Here is a 23,275-nt window from a genome sequence, read left to right as displayed (position 1 = left end):
CACTGAGTCATCTCCCCAGCCCCCAGATCTGTCTCTTAAACTTGAGAAGCCTCAGTATCTTCATCTACCCTTGGGGGCAGCCTCATGGTGTGCAAAGCACCGTCTGTCTCCATGGTAATTAGCGGCTTCCTTGTTTTATTTGTACCGCACAATGTCCAGACAAGGTAGAAATACTTTAATAATCCCTATTTGACCCATAAAAAAGACTTCACAGCCAAGCAGTGGTGGCTCATGCTTTTAATCCCAGCACTTGGGAGGCAGAGACAGGTGGATTTCTGAGTTCGAGGCCAGCCTGGTCGTCTACAGAGTGAGTTCCAGGACAGCCAGGGCTACACAGAGAAACCCAGTCTCAAAAAAATAAGGACTTCACAAAAGGAGAGCTGCCTAGTTCACGCTAGCAAACAGAACAGAGAGCTAGAACCAGCACCCCCTGATTCTAATCTGCACCCCTTCTGTCTACAGCCTCCAGGGGCTGCAAAAGGGTTGAGATCTCAAGAGGATTAGATGTGCATCCTGGTATTCCCATCAGCTCACGGGTGTCTGTGTAAAGTCTTTAACCTTTCTGGACTTCTATTTCCTCAATTATAAGATGAAAACAGGTGCTAGAAAGATGGCTCCACAGTAAGGAGTTCACACTGCTCTTGTGGAGGACCTGAGTTCAGTCCCCAGCACCTGAGCAGGTCTGTACACAACTGCCTGTGACCCCAGATTCAGGGAGCCCCAGTGCCCCTGAGAGTACCTGCACTCCCACACCCAATACTTACACACAGAACTTAAGGGAAAAGTTTTTTTTTTAAGATAAAAAATATGTACCTGAAAGATCTGGACAAGAATGAATATATATATATGTGTGTGTGTGTGTGTGTGTGTATACACACATATATGTGTGTGTATACATATATATGTGTGTATATATATATGCGTATATACACATACACACACATACACATATCCGTCCATAAGGTTTTCAGTTCTGGGCCCAGCATGGAATATACATTCCTATTAATTCTAGGAGTGGTTAGAACAATGAATGAAATTTGCTCATCTTGCCTTCCAGAGGACTCTGGCCTTGGGTGTAAACTCTTGATTGGCCACTCTATTAAATGGGGAGACAACGGTGCCTTCCTGGAATCTCTGTTAGCTTCGAGCATTCTGCTCTTAGACTGAACTGTGCTGCAGAGTCTCTACAAGAGTAGAAACTGGTTTTTGTCCCCCCTGCCAAGAAGGAAGGGACACCTTCTGGAGTTTTAGGAGGACCCGTGGCTTGTGACAGCTGAGGTCCCAGCTGCTCACCACACTTCCGCAACTGCCAAGTTCCTAGACCTCTATGAGGTCTCAGACCCTAGCCTGGGAAGAGCAGGGACGTGACGCGTGACGCGGCCCCTCTCAGCCCGTGACAGATGATGACGGCAGATGGATGACAAGAGTTTCAGTCCACCCTGCTGACTGGCTCAGCAACTTCTCAGCTACCCCAGGTCTATTTTTAAGGCAATTTGTCTGTGGCCCTTTGTGGGGACAGCTTCCCGAACGCCCACAGCTTGGCCCTGTAATTTGGGAAGACTGTGGGTGTTCCTGGACCTTGGGGGCTGCCTGTGGCCCAGGGCTGGGTTCTCGGGCTCCATGCCCATTAGCAGGCCTCAGAGTCTCCTCCACCCAACTCCCTGCAAGCCGACCTCCCCTGCCTTACTGCTGCAACACTGCCCTGGAAGAGAGGGATGCCCATTGCCTACCGGGAGCTGAGGCATGCAAGCCCTGAAGCCCAGGTGTAACCAAAAGACCTCCACCTTACATGACTACAAGTTACACCCTACATGATTGCGTGTTAGGAGGTGGACTCTGCCATGGGAAAACCTAAGCATCCTTCCACCTTCGTGAGCCCCCATCACTGAGTCTTGTAGAACTCACCCTTTGAACTGTTTCTAATGTCACACACGTGGTGGTCCAGTCTAGATAAAGGCTTGGGTTCCATCCCCAGTACTAGCATAAACTGGGCACAGCAGCACAGACCTGTAAACCTGATGATGGGGAAGTGGAGATAAGGCCGGAGGATCAAGGCCAACAAAGTGAACCTCAGCTACATAGCAAATCCAGGGCCAGCCTGGACTACTTGAGACCTCTTTAAAAAGACCAACAAAGTCAACTTTCTTCTCTGTTCCCACTGCCTGCTTTTGCTCGCTCTGCATCTTCTCTCTCCTGCACTGTTTACCCGCCCCTTCCCCGCCCCACGCATCCCTTCCCACCCACCCTATTCTACTCACCGTGATTTCCCCCCACATAGAGCCGGTCTGCTCGGTCCTTTGATATAATGGGCTTCACAACTCACATTCAAATCTAAAGATGACAAGCAGCAAGCAACGGAGCATCCTGTAAGGAGGCTCCAGTCTATGAAACTATGAATCTGAGGGTGTACACGGATGGTAGTGCCCTTCATACAATTCCAGGAGATAGGACAACACAAGAGAGTCGTCTTCCAACACAGCATCCTCAGCTGTCCATTTCCATGGCCACATTCTGAATCTTACCACCTCCAGAAACTGCAGCCATCTAAACGTTTTTCCAATTTTTATCAACTACTACTATTATCATTATCATTATCATTATGTGTGTGTGTGGGATGAAGAGCACATGTGTACCACAGATCGCCTGTGGAGGTCACAGGATAACTTTGTGGAGTGTGCTCTTCCTCCTCCCTATATGTGATTTCCAGGGCTCAAACTTGGGTCACCAGACCCGCACACTGAGCCGTCTCGATGGCTGTGATGTTTTTATTTTCAAACAGGTTTTCAATCACAACCGTAAGTTTCAGCTCACTGCTAGGAAACCTCTGTGTCCTGAAGTCCCTGGATCTCCTTCATCAGGACAGGAGCTCCACTGAGCCAGCCCTCAGACCTGCTTAGCAGGAAGGGCGGGGTGTACTAGAGCAGTTCACTTCATGGTGTCTGGGAAGCAGTTGAAAGAGCAAAATTCAGAATCCGAGGATTGCGAAGGTGGCTGAGTGGTTGAGAGCCTGTGCTGCTCCGGCAGACGACCCCAGCTGGATCTCACCCTTCTCCGTGGCTCACAGTCACCTGTGTCTTTGACTTCAGGAGATCCAGTGCTTTCTTCTGGTCTCCTCAGACATCTGCACGCACGCATGCATGCACTCACACTTGTAATTTTTTTTTTGTAAAGATTTTATTTTATGTGAGTACACCATAGCTGTCTTCAGACACACCAGAAGAGGGCTTTGGATTCCATTACAGATGGTTGTGAGCTGCCGCATGGTTGCTGGGAATTGAACTTAGGACTTCTGGAAGAGCACTCTTAAAGTTCTTAACCTCTTAACCACTGAGCTGTCTCTCCAGCCCAGCACACTCTTAACTTTCACATAATAGAAATAAATCTAAAGTTATGAATCCTATCATGGTACAGCCCTAGGGCAGCTCCCAAGTCCATGCTACCTGCTCACCTTTCTGACTCCAGCATCCCTGCCCCAGGTGTTCTCACGCTGCTAAACAGGGCAGTGTTTACTGAATAACGATAATCGTGTTAACACTAGTTACTGATTAATGAACGTTCGCTTCTTGCTAGGCACTGTGTTAAGTGTTAACAAGTGTTGTACCAGGAATCCTGAAAATCTCCCCATTAGGTCTGACTGTTCATTCCCTCTATTTTTTTTCCATGTGTGTTTATATGTGCATGTGTGTGCACATGTATGAGTCAGCCAAAGACAGATGTCTGGTGGCTTCCTCAATCACACTTCCATTATTTTTTGAGACAGGGTCTCTCATTGAGCCTGGACCCCACTGATTGGCTACACTGGCTAGCAAGCAAGCCTGGCGGTCACCCTGTGTCTACCCCTTCATCACTGGACTGATCGTCATATGCTCTTGTGCCCAGTTTTTTATACGGGTCCTGGGGATCCAAGCTGAGGTCCTCATTCTTACACAGAAAGCCATCACCTCAGCCCCACTTTCCGCATTTTAAAGATGAGGAAGCTGAGACTCAGAGAGGGTAAGCAGCTTGCCTAAGATCACACAGCAGGCCAGGAGAAGTCTAAATGCAGAGGCCAAGCCTTTCAGTCAGTGCCTCAATACAAGGATGCTCTAGCCTCTTCCGGTTCCAGCCCACCTATCTCACTTCACAAGAGTGGCCTGGGTTTGCTGCCAGACCGTATGGGTGCTCTGACATCACTCCTCAGTCCCGGGTGCTCCCCGGTAGGCAGTAGGTCAGAGAGTTCTGTGCTCTGGGAGCCCCCGAATCTGAGCCTTTCCCACTTCACCCCACCCCCACCCCAGATGTGGAACACGGAGCGTGGGCCCTGGGAAACAAGCTGTGCTCCATCATGGTGAAGCAGGAGCAGAGCCCGGAGCTGCCTGTAGATCCCCTGGCTGCCTCCTCTGCCATGGCTGCTGCCGCCGCCATGGCCACCCCACCACTGCTGGGCCTCAGCCCCATGCCCCGGCTGCCCATCCCTCACCAGGTAAGGCTGGGAACTGCGCACAGGGGCTGAGGGAGGGAGGGAAGGGAGTCACACCCAAAGTCCTGGACCGCACCCTAGGGTCCATGAACTGGGAACCCCGGGAGCTGAGGGACTTGGACCTCCCACACTCACCGTCACTTCCGCATCCTCCAGTGCCCTCCAAGCACGCTGGGCCCTCCCTGCATCAGAGAAAGCTTGCAGGGTACCAGGAAGGGCTGAGGGTTGGTTTCCAAGTGAAGGATATCTGAACGGGGGATACCCCAGGATACTTCCTTTCCTTTTAAGTTCCAGGATTTAAGAAAGGTTAACGTGTATGTATATTAATAAACCGCGCTCACGAGAATGCCTGCCTCCACTTCTGGAGTGTATAGGTAACCGTTTAAATCTGAGACCCTTCCTGGCTTCTGGGAGAGGCTTCCCTAGGTCAGGTTTGGTTCCCTGCTGTGCTCCAGGCTGGGCTCTCTTTTTTCTTCAGCTTCCTTCTTTGTAAAATAGGAACAAGACACAGGGCCTAAAATTCTATAGTTTAAATAAATAAATGCTAGGGCTGGAGAGATGGCTCAGTGGCTAAGAGCACTGACTGCTCTTCCAAAGGTCCTGAGTTCAAATCCCAGCAACCACATGGTGACTCACAACCATCTATATAAGGGGATCTGATGCCCTCTTCTGACATATAGATGTAGATGCAGCAGAGCACTCAAAATTAAATAAATAAGAAATAAAAAATAAAAATAAATAAACACTAATCCCTAGGCCAGAAGTTTGTTGACCACCTGGGTTACTTCTTCAAAGTAGGTCATCCTAAGCAAGAAAGGTCACCTTCCCCTGCCCCCAAGGCCAAGGACGAATGGCCAGCTTGATCCCCAGAGAGTCTCCAGGATTAGCTCAGCCAATATCAGAAGGAAGAATGAGCCGCAGCAGGAAAGGAAACAAGATCCCAGGAGTTAAGCCCTAAAGCATGCAGCTGAGCTTGGCCTGTCGGACCCTAGAGCAGAGCATTTCCACTCCACACAGGACACAGGAGCCAGGCTGTAACTATCTGAACCCCCATCGGGCTGCACCGCTCCACACTCCCCTCAGGTCCCCTTATCCGAAGTGCTGCCATTAAGCTGGATGGAGACCAGGGAACGGCCAAGCGCCTGAACATCTCGTTGTCCTATGCCCAGCACTCTGTCTCCCACACAGTGTCGTGATCTTGGCAGGCAGCAGATGCAGTAGGGAAAGACAGTCCCAAGAGCCAAGACCTTCTCACGGAGACCACCACTTATGAGCACACGTACAAAACCACACATTTTCCTGAAGCCCTGACTATAACGTCACTTTGGAATTTAGATACATAGGAACACATTCTTCTTAAGAGCGTACATCTGATTGCACCCACGCCTAACTTGAAGCCCCCCAAGGGTTCTCACTGCTGCAAGCTTCCTTGACTGGGCTCTACTCCCATTTGTATCCAAGGATCCACAAGACATTTCAGCTCCTGCTGCTTTCTCTCAGCCTTGCCCACTTAATTCCTCCTGAACCATTGTTCCCATTCATCCAACAGCTACAGTGGAACTAACATGACCTCCTGTGCTCATGGCAACCACATACCAAGGTCTACATGGCTTTCACAGTGAAGGGTCAGCCTCTATCTGGAGGGCGGCCTGGCCCCGGATACCATAGGAACTCTCCCTTCCTGAGACTCAGTTCTGGCCTACAGTGTGTAGCCACTGTTCATTGTCCAATGTGCCAAACGGCTTTTCTAATCATGAGGACTAGCCTGGGCTGAGCCCAGAACTCCTGAGGCCAGCCATTCCTCCAGCTCTGCAGGGCAAACCTCCAGTCAAAGGGAGGGAGGAAAGTGAAGGGCTTGATGAGAATTGTCCCAGGGGCAGGTGATGGAGATGAATCTGTCTCTTCCTCAGGCCCCAGGAGAAATGACTCAGCTGCCAGTGATCAAAGCAGAGCCCCCAGAAATGAGCCAGTTTCTCAAAGTGACACCAGGTAAGTGTGTACAAGAGACTCCTTCTAGTCATGGACAGATGGCATCTGTCTAGACCACCTCCATCTAGACCACCCCTGTGCCTCAAAACTCCTGCTTCTCCCCCAAATGTTCTCACCTTCCCAATCTCTTGCTCCTTGTCTATCCATATTCCCTCTCCTTCCATTCCTTCCTTACCCAATCTTCAACCACCATCACTCTACGAATACCTCACTCCATTTGCTGAGCCTCCTTCCATCCACTTGATAACTGAAAACTATTTTATAGCCACCAGTCATTTTCTTTTCCATCCATATAACTGTCCATCCATCTCCTACTCAACTGTTTACCTATCTGTCCATCCATCCACCCATCTGTCCATCCATATATCCACCCACCCATCTGTCCATCCAATCATCTATCCATCCATCCACCCATCTGTCCATCCATGAATCCATCTCTCACTCCACTCACACATCTGTTCATTTGATTACCACCCATCCTATTACCCTGAGACTGAATCCATGTTTTAGAGTCAGAGAAAGGAAATGAAAGGACATTGGTCAGCCTGAACCCCACTGGTCTGGTTTGAACTTAGTCCTCTCTGGACTTACAGAACTGGGGCTTTAAAAGCCTGAATCCTGTGAAGCTATGGGTAAGGAAGCATGCAGCCCAGGGGGTTCCTCACCAAGATAGCAGGGAGCTCCCTCTGCACCAGCAGAGAGAGATAGGTTGTCTTAGTTAGGATTTTACTGCTGTGAACAGACACCATGACCAAGGCAACTCTTATAAGGACAGCATTTAATTGGGGCTAGCTTACAGGTTCAGAGGTTCAGTCCATTATCATCAAGGCGGGAGCATGGCAGCATCCAGACAGGCATGGTGCAGGCAGAGCTGAGAGTTCTACGTCTTCATCTGAAGGCTGCTAGTAGAATACTGGCTCCCAGGCAGCTAGGATGAGGGTCTTAAGCCCATGCCCACAGTGATACACCTACTCCAACAAGGCCACACCTTCTAATAGTGCACCCCCTGGGTCGAGCATATACCAACCATCACAGAGGTAGCACTCAGCAATCATCTTCATGGGTGCCAAGTGTCTTTTCTAACACTGCTAGGGGCATCTGATACCCAGCTCGGGTCAAGGGCCTCTCGGTACATTTTCTGCAGTCAGGGCTGGTTCAGCTGTTCTCATGACATTACCACAGAGATGGGGTGCAGTCCTACTAACCAAGTCCTCTACTTTTTGCAGAGGACCTCGTACAGATGCCTCCAACACCCCCCAGCAGCCATGGCAGTGACAGTGACGGCTCCCAGAGTCCCCGCTCTCTTCCCCCCTCCAGCCCTGTCCGGCCCATGGCCCGCTCCTCCACGGCCATTTCCACCTCTCCGCTCCTCACTGCCCCTCACGTAAGCAACTAGGGATGGGCTGACCCTGGAGATGAGGTGATAAGTAGGCTCACCTAGTTCCCTGATCAGTGAAGAGGGTCAGGGAGCCCCAAGTCTGACACTTACCCCATCAGATCTGGGGGGGAGGTACCTGATTAACAGATAAGAGGGGAATGTTCCAGTTCTGCCTCAAGATGACTAGAAATCAAAGATAGAGAGACAAGGTCAGGTGGGGCCTGGATGCAACCAGTTATGGAACCAAGGTGAGATTCTGACGTTTCTGAGCCCTAACGAGTGACCCTGCCTATCTCCAAGAAGTACTTTTGGGGGGCAAAATGGAAGAGACTTTGAACCCTGAGGAGGTCATGGCTCCTCTTAATTGGAACTGAGGGAAAGGGCCTGAGGAGGGTGCTGTTTAGGGGACCCTAGACGAATGAGCTTTGAGACTGTGGATTCTAGGGTAGGATAGATGAAGGGGCCTCCCAAAACCATTCAAACACTTGATCCGTGTTACTGGACCTAACTCAGATTCGTCCCCTTCTCCAAGGAGGAAACCGAGAGTCGGAGAGTTGAATACGCAGACAGTACACAGTAGTGCTTGAGTTTGACCCCAGATTGTCTGCTTTCCTCAGAAACTGCAGGGGACATCAGGGCCACTGCTCTTGACAGAAGAGGAGAAGCGGACCTTGATCGCGGAGGGTTACCCTATCCCCACCAAGCTCCCCCTCACCAAGGCTGAGGAGAAGGCCTTGAAGAGAGTACGCAGGAAAATTAAGAACAAGGTAAGACCGGAGCTGTCCCTGCCCTAGGACTGTGAGGACATTTTCACTGAAGTGGGCCTCTGCCCCTCGGTGATGTCATCTCTGAAACCAGGGGCTGCCTGGGAAGGGGATACTAGGCCATGGTAACCCCTCTTTTGGAACTTCCTCCTCCTCCTCAGATTTCTGCCCAGGAGAGCCGCCGCAAGAAGAAGGAGTATGTGGAATGTCTAGAAAAGAAGTAAGTGCCACATTCAGGACAGGACCCCAACCTGGTGTCACCAGCCAGAGGCCTGGCTGCAGGCAGTGGGATGACTGTGGGACAGAGGAGTCTGTGGGAACACCCTGAGCCTGTGCCTGCTTGACCCTTCCAGGGTGGAGACATATACATCAGAGAACAATGAGCTGTGGAAGAAAGTGGAAACCCTAGAGACTGCCAACAGGTGAGTGGCACCCCTGTATCCCACCTGCCCACTAAAGGCTCTGGGAGGCAGGAGAGAAAGAGAACCAGCTCAAGTTGATACCCCAGCATGCACCCCATGACCTGGGTGATACCCCAGCATGCACCCCATTACCTGGGAGCTCTGAGGTCCTGCCAGTCCCTGACTTCCCAGGTGTCCCTGACTGCACATAACTCTAGACTTCTGACAGGCCAGTAAGATGTTCAAGCGAGACTGTGCAGGGCAGAAACTTTCCAGCTGTGCTTCTCAGCGTCAGCATCGTCTCTCAGCTTGTTAGAAACGCTTCTTCTCTCTTCCTGGGCATGATTGTGCATGCCTGTAATCCTAGCACTTGGGAGGGCACAGACAAGCAGATCTGTGTAAGTTCAAGGCCAGCCTGGTATACCTAGAGAGTTCCAGGATAGGTAGGAAAGCATAGATAGACTCTGTCTCAAACAAACAAAGGAAAAGAAAGAAGTGCTTATACTCAGGCCCAGAGCTAAGTCTGTTGAGTCATTTACTGCAGAGGCAGGGATCAGCGATCTGTGTAGATTTTATTTTGTTTTGAGAGAGTCTCATATAATCCAGGCTGGCTCCAGACTTGCTGAGCTCTCTGCCTCTACCACCTAAGTAGTAGAGTTCAAGCTTGTGTCCCTGTACCTGGCTGCCACCAGTGTTGCTGTGGTTTGTTGTTTTATGTGCATGAGTGTTTTGCCTACTGTGTGTCTGTGCAGCATGTGCATGCAGTACCCATGGAGGCCACAAGAGGGTGTTGGATCCTCTGAAACTAGAGTTCCAGACAATTAGGAGCTGCCATATAGATGCTGGGAACTGAGCCCAGGTCCTCTGGAAGAGTGGTCAGTGCTCTTAACCCTTGAGCCATCTTGCCAGCCCCTTCAATCAATACTTTTGTATGTCCCTAGAGCAATTCCTATACTACTAAATCTGATGGCCAAGACCTTTGCCACTCAAAGCCAGCTCCCCATGTGACCCGAGAACTTGTGAGAAATCAGGAATTTCAGGACTTTTCTAAGATTGCTGAGCCAGAATGTACATTGTGTGTATGTGCGTGCATGCGTGTGTGCATGCGTGCGTAAGTATGCAGAGGTCAACATCCAGCATCCTCTTTGGTTGTTCTTCACCTTATCATCTGAAACAGGATCCTTCTCTGAATCTGACACTCACTGGGTGGCTGACTGAGCTGGCTCTGTGTCCAGTGTCCACTGCCCCCCTCCTCCCAACACACCAGGACTGTGGCAGCCATACCCAGCCAGCCTTTCTTTTCTTTCTTTTTAACTTTTTAAGATTTTATTTGTTTTATCTATATGAGTACACTGTAGCTGTCTTCAGGGACACCAGAAGAGGGCATCGGATCCCATTACAGATGGTTGTGAGCCACCATGTGGTTGCTGGGAATTGAACTCAGGACCTCTGGAAGAGCAGTCAGTGCTCTTAACCGCTGAGCCATCTCTCTAGCCCTCTTTCTTCCTTTCTCCCTTTCTTCCTTTCTTCCTTCCTTCCTTCCTTCCTTTCACCTCTTCCTTCCTTCCTTCCTTTTTTTCTTTTTTAATTTGAGACAAGGTGATTATTATTATTATTATTATTATTATTATTATTATTATATAGCTCTGGCTGCCCTGGAAGCTGCTAATGTAGACCAGAGTGGCCTCGAACTCACAGAGATCATTGCCTCTGTGTCCTGAGTGCTGGGATTAAAGGGGTGAGCCACTGGCTCATGCCTGGCTTTTTTTACATGGGTGTTGGGGATACAAATTCAGATCCTCATGCTTGGGTGATAGCACTGTACCTGCTAAGCCAGCTCTCAAATTGCACTTTAACAAGTACCCTGGATGGGTCCATTACATTGGGTTTGAGAAGCATGAGTCTCAGGAAGCCAGCATGGCACCTGGCTTGTAGCATAAAACTACAGATTTGGACCTTGGGTTCTGGCTCTGGTCTGCTATTGTCTGTGACTCTACTGTTTCTTGTGAGCCTCTCTGGGCCTCAGTATTCTTGGTGACAGTGATGTGACACCAGCAACTGGCTAACGGGACTGATGTGAAACTCTATAAGACACAACCAAAACCAAAATGATCTGTGGCATTAAAGAGTGCTTTCTTCTTGATTCTAGATCGTGTCCTGAGCTATGAATCCATACTGTTTTCTAGGAGTGATTACAGTCACACAAGCAACAGTATTTAGTAGAATCCTAACACAGGACACTGCCTTCTGTGTCCTGGGCTATGAATCCATACTGTTTTCTAGGAGTAATAACAGTCACACAAGCAACAGTATTTAGTAGAATCCTAACACTGTCTCCTTGCTAGCTGAAAGTTGAACCTAGGACCTTGTACACACCGCACAAACACTTTACCACTTCGCTAAGCTCCCTTGCTATGTTTTTAGTTTTTGTCTGTTTACATATTTTAAGTTTTTAGTTTGTTTATTTTTTGAGTATGTGTGTGCACACCATGCTGTTACCTGTGCAGGTTAGATGGCAAATTATAGTAGTCAATTCTCTCCTTCCACCCATAGGTACCAGGGACGGGACTGGGGTTATTAGGCTTGCTGGCAAGTACTTGTATGTGCTGAGCCATTTAACCACCCCTGTCACTTTTTGAAACATGTTCTTGTGTAGCCAGGTTGACCACAAACTCATGATGCCCTTGAAGCTGTCCTTGGACTCCTGATCCTCCTTCCCCTCTGGCTGCCTGGCCCAGTGCAAGGCTTCTTCCAGGCGTGCACCACCTAGCCTAACCTGAGTGCTCAATTTTTGAAATCAGGGTTTTTCTGTTTTGTAGCTCAGTCATGAACTTCCTATGTACTTGGGCATCCTTCTGTTTCCCAGGCCTCAGGAGAACTTGCTACATATTTTCTCCTTTCCTTTCTCAGACCCAGCTTCTCAGGCAGGAATGGGGTAGGGGCGGAGCCTTCAAACTTCACCTCGCTACCTCTGCCCTTAAAAATCTGTTTTAAGACTATTGCGCCACCTGCTGTCCACTTCAGGAACTGCATGAACACTGCTGGGTGGAGAAGTGCAGTATTAACCAGGATTCTGTGCTGGGCAGCACCTAGTTCTTGCCCTCAGTTAGCAACTGAGACAACAATGGAACTCCCCAAATAAAGCTAATGTGCTACAGGTGCTGTGATAATGGTAAAACAGCAATAAATGAACATAAACAATGGCCCATTTACTGACTGCACTACACACTATGTCAAGTGTCTTTCTTGTGGAATCAGGGTGCTGTGGGGTGCAAGGGAGGAGAGTCAATATCTCTGTGACTGGTGCTGCATAAGAAAAGGAAATCCATCCTCTCCTGAGAAGTCAGGAGCAAGAGTTAGGCACCCCTAAGCTTCTACAGGATGACCCAGCTTCCCACCATGAGTCAGGTCCCCGAGACCCAAGCCAGGCTGCAGAAAGCCTACCAGGAGGTGACCTTTTATATCTTGACTACAATGGGCACCAAAGCATAGAGGCCCAGTCAGGAGCCAGCCAGGGCTCCTCAGGAGAGGCCAGGATGCAGACATGGCTGCTGTACCTGAGTCCCCATGGTGACTTCTGTGCCTTCCTCAGGACCCTGCTCCAGCAGCTGCAGAAACTCCAGACTCTGGTCACCAGCAAGATCTCCAGACCGTACAAGATGGCAGCCACGCAGACCGGCACCTGCCTCATGGTAGGTGCTACTCCTTAGCATAAGGCAGCAGGGGGAAGCTCTTCTTGAGGCTAGCTCTCCAGGACAGTGAGCAGAGTCTGAGGGGACCAGTGACCTGTCCAGGCCAGTTCTAATAGATGTGAGGTTGATGCTGCTAAATCTAGTGAAAGGCAGGTCCTTGGAAAAGTGGCTTCTATAGATTCAAGGAGTGTGATTCTTCTTGGGATGGGTGATAGGGAGAAAATAAAGGAGCCCCCCTCAGGGTCCCCAAGGCTAGAGGGGACACCTAGGTCAGGCTCAGCCTCTGAGTGGCTCTCTTCCATTAGTCTGTCCTCCCTGGTAAGCACATGTTGCCTCTGACATTCTAAGGGCAGGGCCTCGCTGGAGCTCCCCGGGGCCCTTGGCTCCTTCTCAGGCTCAGGCTGCGAAGGTGATGTGGCTATGTGTCCTTCTCCCTGGTCACAGTTGCAACCCTCCCTTCCCCTTCCCCCCTTCCCCTTTCTTCCTTTCCTGATTTCTCTATAGGTGAAACCACACAGAACCCCGCCCTCTGGTCTCTGGTCCCTTTCATGTCACTAGATTGGATTAAAGGTGACTTGAACAGCCTGTGTCTGCTTCCAAGAGAGCAGCCAGCTCTGGGGAGGCATTTGGGGGAAACTGAGCCTTTTGCGTCCAATGCTTTAGGGTGAGGAGAGTTGGGAGTGGCCAGTCTTGTAGGCCTGCCCTGCCCCAGATCCGACTAATAATAGACTGCTCTGTCTACTACTAGGTGGCAGCCTTGTGCTTCGTTCTGGTGCTGGGCTCCCTTGTGCCCTGCCTTCCTGCATTCTCTTCCGGCTCAATGACTGTGAAAGAAGACCCTATCGCAGCTGACAGTGTCTATGCAGCCAGTCAGAGTAAGTACCTCCAAACTCTGGGTGTTAGCCAGTTACTAGAGAGAAGCCATATCAGCTGCACTCACACCTTTAATCCCAGCACTCTGGAGGCAGAGGCAGGTGGATCTATGAGTTCAAGACCAGCCCAGTCTACATGAGGAGTTCCAGACCAGCCAGGGATACATTAGTGAGACCCTGTCTCCAAAAAGTCTGGAGTGCTGGAGAGATAGATGGCTTGGTACTGGCTGCTCTTTTAGAGGACCCATGTTTGGTGCCTAACCACCCATATGGTGGCTCACAGCCACCTGCAACTCCAGTTCCAGGGGATGAGATGCCAAATTCTTGTCACCGAAGGCACCAAGCACCCAGGTAGTACACAGACACAATGGCAGGCAAAGCATTCATACACATTAAAAAAATTAAAAATAAATATTTATAAGAGATTTGGGTTGGCATTATCTCATTCTATACTCTTTTTTTAAAGATTTATTTATTATTATATGTAAGTACACTGTAGCTGTCTTCAGCCACACCAGAAAAGGGTATCAGATCCCATTACAGATGGTTGTGAGCCACCGTGTGGATGCTGGGAATTGAACTCAGGACCTCTGGAAGAGCAGTCAGTGCTCTTACCTGCTGAGCCATCTCTCCAGCCTGAGGACCAGATTCTTTGCCTCTCTGAGATCCTTTGGCGCAGCGATGTGGAGAGGGCAGACTTAGTGGGCGGCAGAGTGTTCTAGGGACAGCAAGTGAGTGTCAGTCTTCAGTCATTTCTGATGTGACAGTGTTAAGAAAGCCGCTGAGGCACAGGGGACCTGCAGCAGGTGTCAGGACTCTGCTGGGAGTGCCTACCCCTGGGGAGCATGGTAGTTGTGATGTGGGTGCCACCCCAATGGAGTGCGGTGTGGTTCATTTCAGAATCAGTCACAGCCGGCTCTGCATTTGCTAGTTGTGTGAGCCAGGGTGCACATCTTGGCTTCATGTTGATTTCTAGACTCCAGAAACTGCCATCCTTACAGTGAGCATATACCTTGCCTTCTGGAATAGCTCCTGACATGAGGGGAAAGACAGGCCACGAACAGCAAGAGTATAGGGAACAGCAAAGATTAGCATGGCTTTCAGAGGTAGAGGCCACTTCCGGTAGACCCATGGAAGAACTTCTAGGCCATCCTTCATATGCCAGGGACATGAATCTTACGTGGCTGAAGAGAAAGAGGAAACAGATGAGAGGTCAGAGAGAGGGGAGAGCAGGGAGTGTATGGAGAGGAGGGGTACTGCGGGGGTGGGGGTGGGGGCGGTGAGCAAGGCTGAGAGGCTAGAAGGGAGGACAGGAGCTGGGAGCTGGGAGGAGAACTGAGAGGAGAGGGGCTGCGATGGAGCGGTGGGGTGGGGCTGGCGCGGGGGCGGGGCGGGGCGGGCCAAGGCTATCAAGGACAGAGGAGAGGAAGCAGACACAGAAGAGGAGGGGCTGTGCTAAAGTACAAACCCCAGGGAGGGGGAGGGAGGACATGAATGAGCCTCTGGAGGGAGTGAAGCACAGGGCAGGGCAGAGGGCACGTCTGAGGAAGGAGGTGGCTTGTTGAGCGGGCTGGTTTCCGGACTGCAGCTTCACACAATGCCAGGGGCCGCCTTTTCCATAGATTCTCATAGATTAAACCCTGCAGGGGAAGCTGGGAGGCAGGCAGCAGACTGGAGCCAGGAAGCCAATTTACGGGGACCCTTGATGATGAGCTCTGGGAAGCGGGGCTTAAAGCACCTCATTCCCAGGGCTTCGTGTGAGATTTAATTGGCTTTAAGCTAAGGGCTTTATATAAAGCCTGGCACGGGTGTCCAACAAACATTCTTTTTTTTTTTTCTCTCCCCTTGACTTCCCAGAGGAACTAGCCTAGAAGAGAAAAGAAAAGGGTTTCCTTAATTCTCCCAGGAAGTAAGTGGCACGGGAGGATTCGAACCCAGCTCTCAGCAGGTCCTGTCAGTGTGATCCTAGCTTCTTAGGTCAAGGCCTAAAGAGCGTAGGTGTAAGGCTTACACGGGCTACAAAATTAATTAATGGCCTGCCTGAGCAACTTAGTGAGACCCCCCCCCGTCTCAATATAAACGAGAGAGAGAGAGAGAGAGAGAGAGAGAGAGAGAGAGAGAGAGAGAGAGAGAGAGAGAGAGTCTTGACCTAGCTATTACGAAGTTCTGGGTTCAGTCCTTAATATAAGGAGGGAAAAGTCCCAGTTCCCAGTAAGCAAACCATTATTGTCTTGCTCAGAAGTGCTACATTTTTGTGAGCTCCGAGCGGGGCGTGGTGGCGCACGCCTTTAATTCCAGCACTTAGGAGGCAAAGGCAGGCAGATTTCTGAGTTTGAGGCCAGCCTGGTCTACAGAGTGAGTTCCAGGACAGCCAGGGCTACACAGAGAAACCCTGTCTCGAAAAGCAAAAAAACAAAAACAAAAACAAAAACAAAAAGCAGCACAGCTTCAATTGTTATACTGCGTTTACTCATTGAATCCTTGAATCTCCGTGAGGTTGGTTATACTATCCCCATTTTACAGATCAACAAACTGATGCCCAGCAAAATCAGAGCAGAGTGTGTGACTAGCCTAAAATCACATAGCCAGGGATCCTCAGGGCTAGGAGGAGGAGTCAAGCCTGTAAGATGTCAGAGGCTGTACTCTTCATGCCCGGCAAGTGAATGAAGCAGATCCGGCAGAGGGCACATACCTGAGGGGCCTCCGTGGCTCACCCTGGTTTTCTCCACAGTGCCTTCCCGAAGCCTACTGTTCTACGATGATGGGGCAGGCTCATGGGAAGATGGCCGAGGTGCTCTACTGCCTGTGGAGCCCCCAGAAGGCTGGGAGCTCAAACCCGGGGGTCCAGCAGAGCAGAGGCCCCAGGACCACCTCCGACATGACCGTGCAGACAGCATCCATGAGACCACCAAGTACTTGAGAGAGACCTGGCCAGAGGACACTGATGACAACGGCACCAGCCCCAACTTCTCCCACCCCAAGGAGTGGTTCCATGACAGGTGAGCAGAGGGACAGCCTTCCCTTCCCAGGGTCCCAGGCTGTGCCTCCCTCAGCCACATCTTCCCAGGGGGAGGGGGCCCTGGTCAAGTCCTGGCTCACAGTTGAATGACGGGTACCCCAGGGCAGATTCATCCCTGGATCTTCTTCTCTCCCCAGGGATCTGGGCCCCAACACCACCATCAAACTCTCCTAGGCCACTCCAAGACCCAGGACACAGGACGGACACCCTGGCACCCAGAAGAGGCGTTCTCTTGCTCGATGACCCAGATCCAGCTCATACCCCTGCCCCCCGGGTCCCTGTAGTAGCTGGGGACGCTCTATGTCCCCAGACACTTGGACTGCTCCCCTGGGCTGACCACTCCGTTCCCACCTTTCCCTCCTACCACTATCCGTCCTCCTCCGATAAACCACTCACTGGGCTACCCGTTTCCTTCCCATAGTGACCAACGCAACCACTGTTCCTGGCCCCCTCATACACAAACACACAAGCAGACATACACACACAAACACACACCCCCATCTCCTACTGTACAGAGACCAAGAACAGAAATCGTTTGTAAATAATGAACCTTATTTTTTATTATTGTCAATCCCCTAAGATATTGTATTTTACAAATCTCCCTCCCGTCACCTCTCCCTTATTTTGTATTTTATGAAGTTAGTGCGGGCTTTGCTACCCCTTGGCCTGGGGAAGAGGGACACCCCACCCTCACCAGGCCTCTCCCTGCCGCTGCCCAAGCTGCTGGGCCTTTTTAATTTGCCAAACTGCTCCTCCACCAGCTCAGCACATGCTTTAAGAAGGCAAAATTAAAAAAAAAAAAAAGATTCAGCATCAACCTTGACTCTGTGTGTCCTTTGTGAGGGCCTGGGAATGAGGAGATGGGGAGCTTTAGCTTGTATTTGGGGGGGGGGAGGCATGAGAGGGTGCCTGGTGAGAAAGCCTTTCTGTCTGGAGACATTTGTCCAGCTAGTCACCAAATCTGGACTGGATAACTCAAATACAATGCCCGGAATCAAACTGAAAATTTAAAAAACAAAAAACAATTTGATAGAGTGTTATACATCTGTAGTCTCAGCCAAGATGGGAGAAAGAGACAGGAGAACCTCATGGAAGCTCAGCTCACGGGCTAGCTGCCTACAGCAGAGAAAAGAGACCCTATGTCACAAGATGGAAGGCCACTGTGGTGCAGCAATGTGAAGGCACAGGCAGACAGAGGCCTGAGTTCAAGGCCAGACTAGTCTACATTTCTTTTATTGTCGTTGTTTTGTTTGTTTTGTTGTTGTTGTTTTCAAGACAGGGTTTCTCTGTGTAGCCCTGGCTGTCCTGGAACTCACTCTGTAGACCAGGCTAGCCTTGAACTCTCAAATCTGCCTGCCTCTGCCTCCAAGTGCTGGGATTAAAGACGTGCACCATCACTGCCCTCACTGCCCGGCGGCACTAGTCTGCATTTCAAGTTCCAGGCCAAGGCTACACAGTGACTCTCTTAAGAAAAAAAAAGGAGGGGAGGAAGGGACTGGAGAGATGGCTCAGCTGTTAAGAGCACTGACAGCTACAATGTAGTCATATACATAAAATAAATATTTTTTTTTAAAAAGAAAAAGTTAGAAGACAAGAACCTAAGTTCTGAAAGTTGTCCAATGACCTCCACATGCACAATGTATATGCAAATACACAGGAGCACACAAGAGGGGGGGAGGGTAGGAGACCTAAACATGTAAGTCCAGGACTGAAGAGGAAGGGTACCCAGCTGAGGTTAGGAAATGCCAGCATCTGGGCAGGTGATAAGTTAGAGACTTGGTCTACAGACAGGGAGGGAGGGAAGAGCTGAACACCAGGAAAGATGGTGGCGGTGAGGAGGAGGAAGCAGTGGAAAGAGAGACTGAGATAGAATGAGGGGAAAGAAGAGGGCACAGAAAGTGAAGTTAGAGACAATAGAGAAGACAGGCGGTGGTGATGGTGGCCGCAGCAGCAGTGGCAGACGACTTTAGTCCCAGCACTTGGGAGGCAGAGGCAGGCAGATACACAGAGTGAGTTCCAGAACAGCCAAGACTACACAGAGAAACCCTGTCTTGAAAAACCAAAAAAGAAAGGGGGAGGGGCAGCTTTAAGACAGGGTGGCCTGAGTGTCAAATGCCATGGAGATGAGAAGGCAGAGTGCGGTCCCTGTGCTCTTGGGAAGAGCTCTGCTGAGAGCAGCTGTGGCGGCAGAAGTGAAGGGAAGGTGAGTTGGAGATAGAGTGAAGGCTGGAGTGGGGGTGAGGGGGAGATCAGAATGAGGGGTGAGGGAGTGAAGGCTGGGGTGGGGGAAGGGGAGGTAAGAATGGGAGGGGGGGATGGAGTGAAGGCTGGGGTGGGGGAAGGGGAGGTGAGAATGGGAGGGGGATGGAGTGAAGGCTGGGGTGGGGGAAGGGGAGGTGAGAATGGGAGGGGGGATGGAGTGAAGGCTGGGGTGGGGGGAAGGGGAGGTGAGAATGGGAGGGGGGATGGAGTGAAGGCTGGGGTGGGGGGCAAGGTCAGGAGCAGTTCAGGCTGTTCTCCCCACAATAGAAGACTGACTGGGATTGTTTCCAGAAGACAGATGACAGAAAGAAAACTGAAGGCACCACCAGGAGAGATGGTGGCAGTGGGTGGGAGCTAGAGAGCCAGGGGAGGGGTTCACTAAGGGGCAAGTGATCTATGGGTGAGAAATGAGGGGAGATGGAAACTGTGAGGCTTGGGCCAGGGCGACTAGGAGTTGAGATGAAGAGAAAAGGACAATTACAGACAAGCCTGCAGAATAGCAGGAGTCCCTCCCCTTCATGTGTGGTTCTGTGCCGACACAGGAGCTCAGACAAGACACAGTTCCTGAGGGTAAAGGACTTGAAACAAAGCGTTCCCCTGTTCCTCACTAGCAGCACGAACTGTGAATAACCCAGTAGGAACTGAAATAGTCCTGAGAGACCTCCTACCCACTCCACAGGACTGATGTGTCTCAACCACTGACCTACATCCCCCTGAGGACACTTTGTTGGTGTGGTGTGGTGTGTGTGTGTGTGTGTGTGTGTGTGTGTGTGTGTGTGTGTGTGTGTGTGTGTGTTTTGAGATGGAAAGATGGACTCTTAATATGTAGGCCTGGCTGGCCTGGAACTTACTACACAGGCCAGGTTAGCCTCAAACTCACCTGTAGCTACCTGTCTCTGCCTCCTGATTGTTGGGATTAGAGTGTGCATGCACCACCACACTTGACAAAGAAGGGTATTTTACAGATGTGAAAACAAAAACAAAGCCAATGTTCATGGCTGGAGAGATAGCTCAGCAGTTAAGACTGTGTATTGCTCTTGCAGAGGACCCAAATTGGGTTTCTACCTCTCCTGATTTCCACAGGCTTAAGCACACACACACACACACACACACACACACACACAGAGAGAGAGAGAGAGAGAGAGAGAGAGAGAGAGAGAGAGAGAGAGAGAGAGACCCTGAAGGCCATTCCGCTGAATACCAATGCTGCTGTAGGATGCAAGTCTACTGGCTTCACCCCAGTTCCTGATGTCCCTTTGTAGTCCCTCTTCCTCCTTATTCTATGACTGAACAAGAGACTTGATTCTCAGGGTTACCTGAAGCCCAGGACTAGCGAGTAGTCACCTGGGGTCTGCTCCTTATGGAGGTCCATCCAAGATGTTTGTCCAGCCTGTGTGAGGATGTAGGGTCACCTATTGCCAGTGTTTCCTCGGGGCCCTATCCCTGCCTCTAAGGGGATGTATCTGCAGCAATGGAGCCATAGTTTCACACTGTCAGTTCTGGCAGCTTGCTTTGCCACATCCCATGTGACAGCTTTTACAATGAGCGATCCTGCTTTGATGTCCACAACATATCCTTTGTTATAGCTAGAAACTAAAGCTCTGAAGACAGGGTGAACAGCTGAGGGTGAAGCCACGAGAACAGAGCTGGGCCAGACAAGACTTTAGATCCAGGGGGGCTGACCAACGTGAATACCTGTGCGATGTATGTAAAAAGTACCTTGTGGGCCCCCCCCCCCCGGGCATGGAGGACATAGACCAGAATCCTAGGCTCCAAATGAACTTTAGTTGCTTGGTCATCAGAGTGCTAAGTATATGGTCTCTGAGGTATGTGCTGTCTCCCTAATCTACTTAATGTCTCCAAGCCCCAGGGAGCTCCTCTGTAAAATGGTACCCACCCTCCTGTTTGAAAATCAATGAAAGTTTGCCAGGAAAATGCTTAGCACCAGATCCATTATACACTAGACATCAGTAACTGTTCTCTAAGTGCCGTGGTAATGGGTGGGATGGGGCCAGAGGAGTGAGATGCAACTTCGAAAGGCTGCATGCAGAAGGTGGTGAGGCTGGCTGGGGAGAGGGCTTGTTTTTTTCTCTTCTTGGGAAGGAAGCCAAGACACAGCTTAAAGATAATGCAGCCAGCAGCTGGCCCTAAGTAGGGATGTGTGAGGATGGTGGAATGAAGCCTGCTTTAAAAAGCCCTAAGTGGGGAGAGAGCACTGCAGGAAAGAGCTAAACAAAAACCCAACCTGGGAACCCAGCAGCTAGGCAGCAGCTGAGTGAAGGTCAAACCCAGCCAGTGCTACCATAATTCATGGTGTAGGAGGCTACTCTGGGCCAGGTTGCTTGGAAATCCAAGCCCAGGGTCCTGGAAGGGCAAACTCAAGGGCAACAGTGGTGCAGAGTAGGAACCCCCAGCAGCAGTGGCTTTGAGGAGAAAGAGCCTTTGTGGCCAAGAATGTTTAGTCTAATGCTTTTACCCAAAGAGGGGCTTGCTGGGTCACTGAGATGTGGGAAGCAGGTGTTAGCAGACCTTTGCAGTTTTACAGAGTGGGGGTCAGGGTGGGGAGCTGTCCCAGCAGTAGAACAGAGGGAAAGGATATGGGTGCTGGCACCAGAAGGCATGGACTTAAGTCCAAGTGCACTGCCACTCACCAGGAACTATTCTGAGCAACTAAATCATTGAACATCGTTTCTTTGTCCTCTGCAGCATAGAGGAAGTGATAATATCTACCACTCAGGGATGTGGTTAGGGACAAATGAGATGGTCGCTACTCAGAGTATACAGGGTATGCCCAATAAGACACCCAAGAAATCTCTGCACTACAATATTAAGAAGGGCTGCATGGGGCTGAAGGATGGACGGTTGCCCTTTCCACATGAGAGACAAAGAAGGGCAGCGATAACCTGAGCAAAGGCATAGAACAGAGTGGAGAATATCAGAGAACCCCAAAGCAGCACCATTATCTACCTATGTGAGTCTGGTCCCTCCCACTTTCCCATGCTCACAGTGGGGAAAGGAGACAAAGACTGCACAGGACATCTGCTCAGAGTACAGGGGAGGCTAGGAAGAAGCCAACCAGCTGGACAGTCAAGGAGCCATTATGGAAAAGAACGGCTTTTTGCTTAATTGTTTGGTTTGGTTTGGTTTGGTTTGGTTTGGTTTGGTTTGGTTTGGTTTGATTTGGTTTGGTTTGGTTTGGCTTGGTTTGTTTTTTTTTTTCAAGACAGGGTTTCTCTGTGTGTAGCCCTGGCTATATTGAAACTCATTCTCTATAGACCAGGCTATCCTTGAATTCAGAGATCCACCTGCCTCTGCCTCCTGTGTGCTGGGATTAAAGGTGGTGGGCGCCACTGATGCCAAGCTGGAATATATACATATATATAGATAGATATAGATATAGATACAGATATGGGAACTTTCAAATTGAAAGTCTGTGATTGGGTAAAATTTAAGATAGAGGGGACAACTAGATGACGCTGTGAAGAAATGGGACCAATTCCAGAGTAAGATTCAATTCAAGACTGTGTCCTTGGAAGGGTTGGGGGAAGCTTCAGTGGGTCGCTGCTGGGTCTATCCCAGACCGTGAGAGCCTGAGGTCTAGCCAAGCCAGAGCCTGGTAGCTGAAATGGGTACATTGTAGAGGAAATGGGTGGATCGGGCTGGATGGTGGGATATGGGCTTTGAATGCCTGGATAAAGTATAGACAAAGAACAGCCTCCGGGCAGTGGTGGCACATGCCTTTAATCCTAGCACTTGGGAGGCATAGGCAGGCAGATTTCTGAGTTCGAGGCCAGTCTGGTCTACAGAGTGAGTTACACAGAGAAACCCTGTCTCGAAAGAAAAAAGAACAGCCCCGTAAATACTGTATGAATCTGTGGTCATATGGGTCAACTTCAGAAAGAGAAGAAAGTCTGGACCACAAATAGACTCGTATCTAATATCTGAGGAGTGACCCAGGTCCCTGCAATGGTGCAAATGAAACGTTCAGTTGGTGAACATCCCTAAGCCCAAGAAGAGATGGTACAAAGAGATACTGAAAAGACAGGAAACTCAAGCTGGACCCCATGGAAGCATCATCCTGTTCTTCCTTTTGCCCCTGGTTCCTCCCTCTTGTGACAGTCTCTTTGGCACTAGAAGATACTGATTTGGTGTTCTGGGATACCCCAAATCCATCAACCTGAAGGATTCATGGAAGGTTGACCATCTCAAGGGTCGGAGTCATCTCAAGGGACTTTACATACAAGTCAACTTGATCCAGCTTGAGGCCTGGTCTTGAGATCTCTGAGCCTGGAGATGGTGTTCCCACAATCCCGAGATGTCCCTAGGGATTGATGTAAACTGTCTCCTGTGCCCCTCCCCTAAATCCAGTTTGATCTCTAAATTCCCACAGCGCCGACAGGGTTAAAGCTGCCTCTTGTCACCGCCCCTGTCTCCCCCAC

General features: G+C 50.2%; 1 protein-coding gene across 1 annotated transcript in view; it reads left to right on the top strand.

Moving 5' to 3' along the window:
- Positions 1–17,391, top strand: part of Creb3l1 (cAMP responsive element binding protein 3-like 1) — a 41,843-nt gene extending 24,452 nt beyond the window's left edge. The window contains exons 3-12 of the mRNA NM_011957.2: positions 4,278–4,462; positions 6,370–6,448; positions 7,675–7,832; positions 8,444–8,593; positions 8,752–8,810; positions 8,944–9,012; positions 12,584–12,683; positions 13,432–13,558; positions 16,287–16,554; positions 16,712–17,391. Coding sequence (NP_036087.2) covers positions 4,278–4,462; positions 6,370–6,448; positions 7,675–7,832; positions 8,444–8,593; positions 8,752–8,810; positions 8,944–9,012; positions 12,584–12,683; positions 13,432–13,558; positions 16,287–16,554; positions 16,712–16,748 — 1,232 coding nt within the window. The 3' untranslated portion in view covers positions 16,749–17,391. The remainder of the gene's footprint in view (positions 1–4,277; positions 4,463–6,369; positions 6,449–7,674; positions 7,833–8,443; positions 8,594–8,751; positions 8,811–8,943; positions 9,013–12,583; positions 12,684–13,431; positions 13,559–16,286; positions 16,555–16,711) is intronic.
- The last annotated feature ends 5,884 nt before the right edge of the window (positions 17,392–23,275 follow it).

This window comes from Mus musculus, chromosome 2, assembly GCF_000001635.26.
Source record: "Mus musculus strain C57BL/6J chromosome 2, GRCm38.p6 C57BL/6J".
NCBI classification, from domain to species: domain Eukaryota; kingdom Metazoa; phylum Chordata; class Mammalia; order Rodentia; family Muridae; genus Mus; species Mus musculus.
This window is presented reverse-complemented; position numbering and strand designations above follow the sequence as displayed.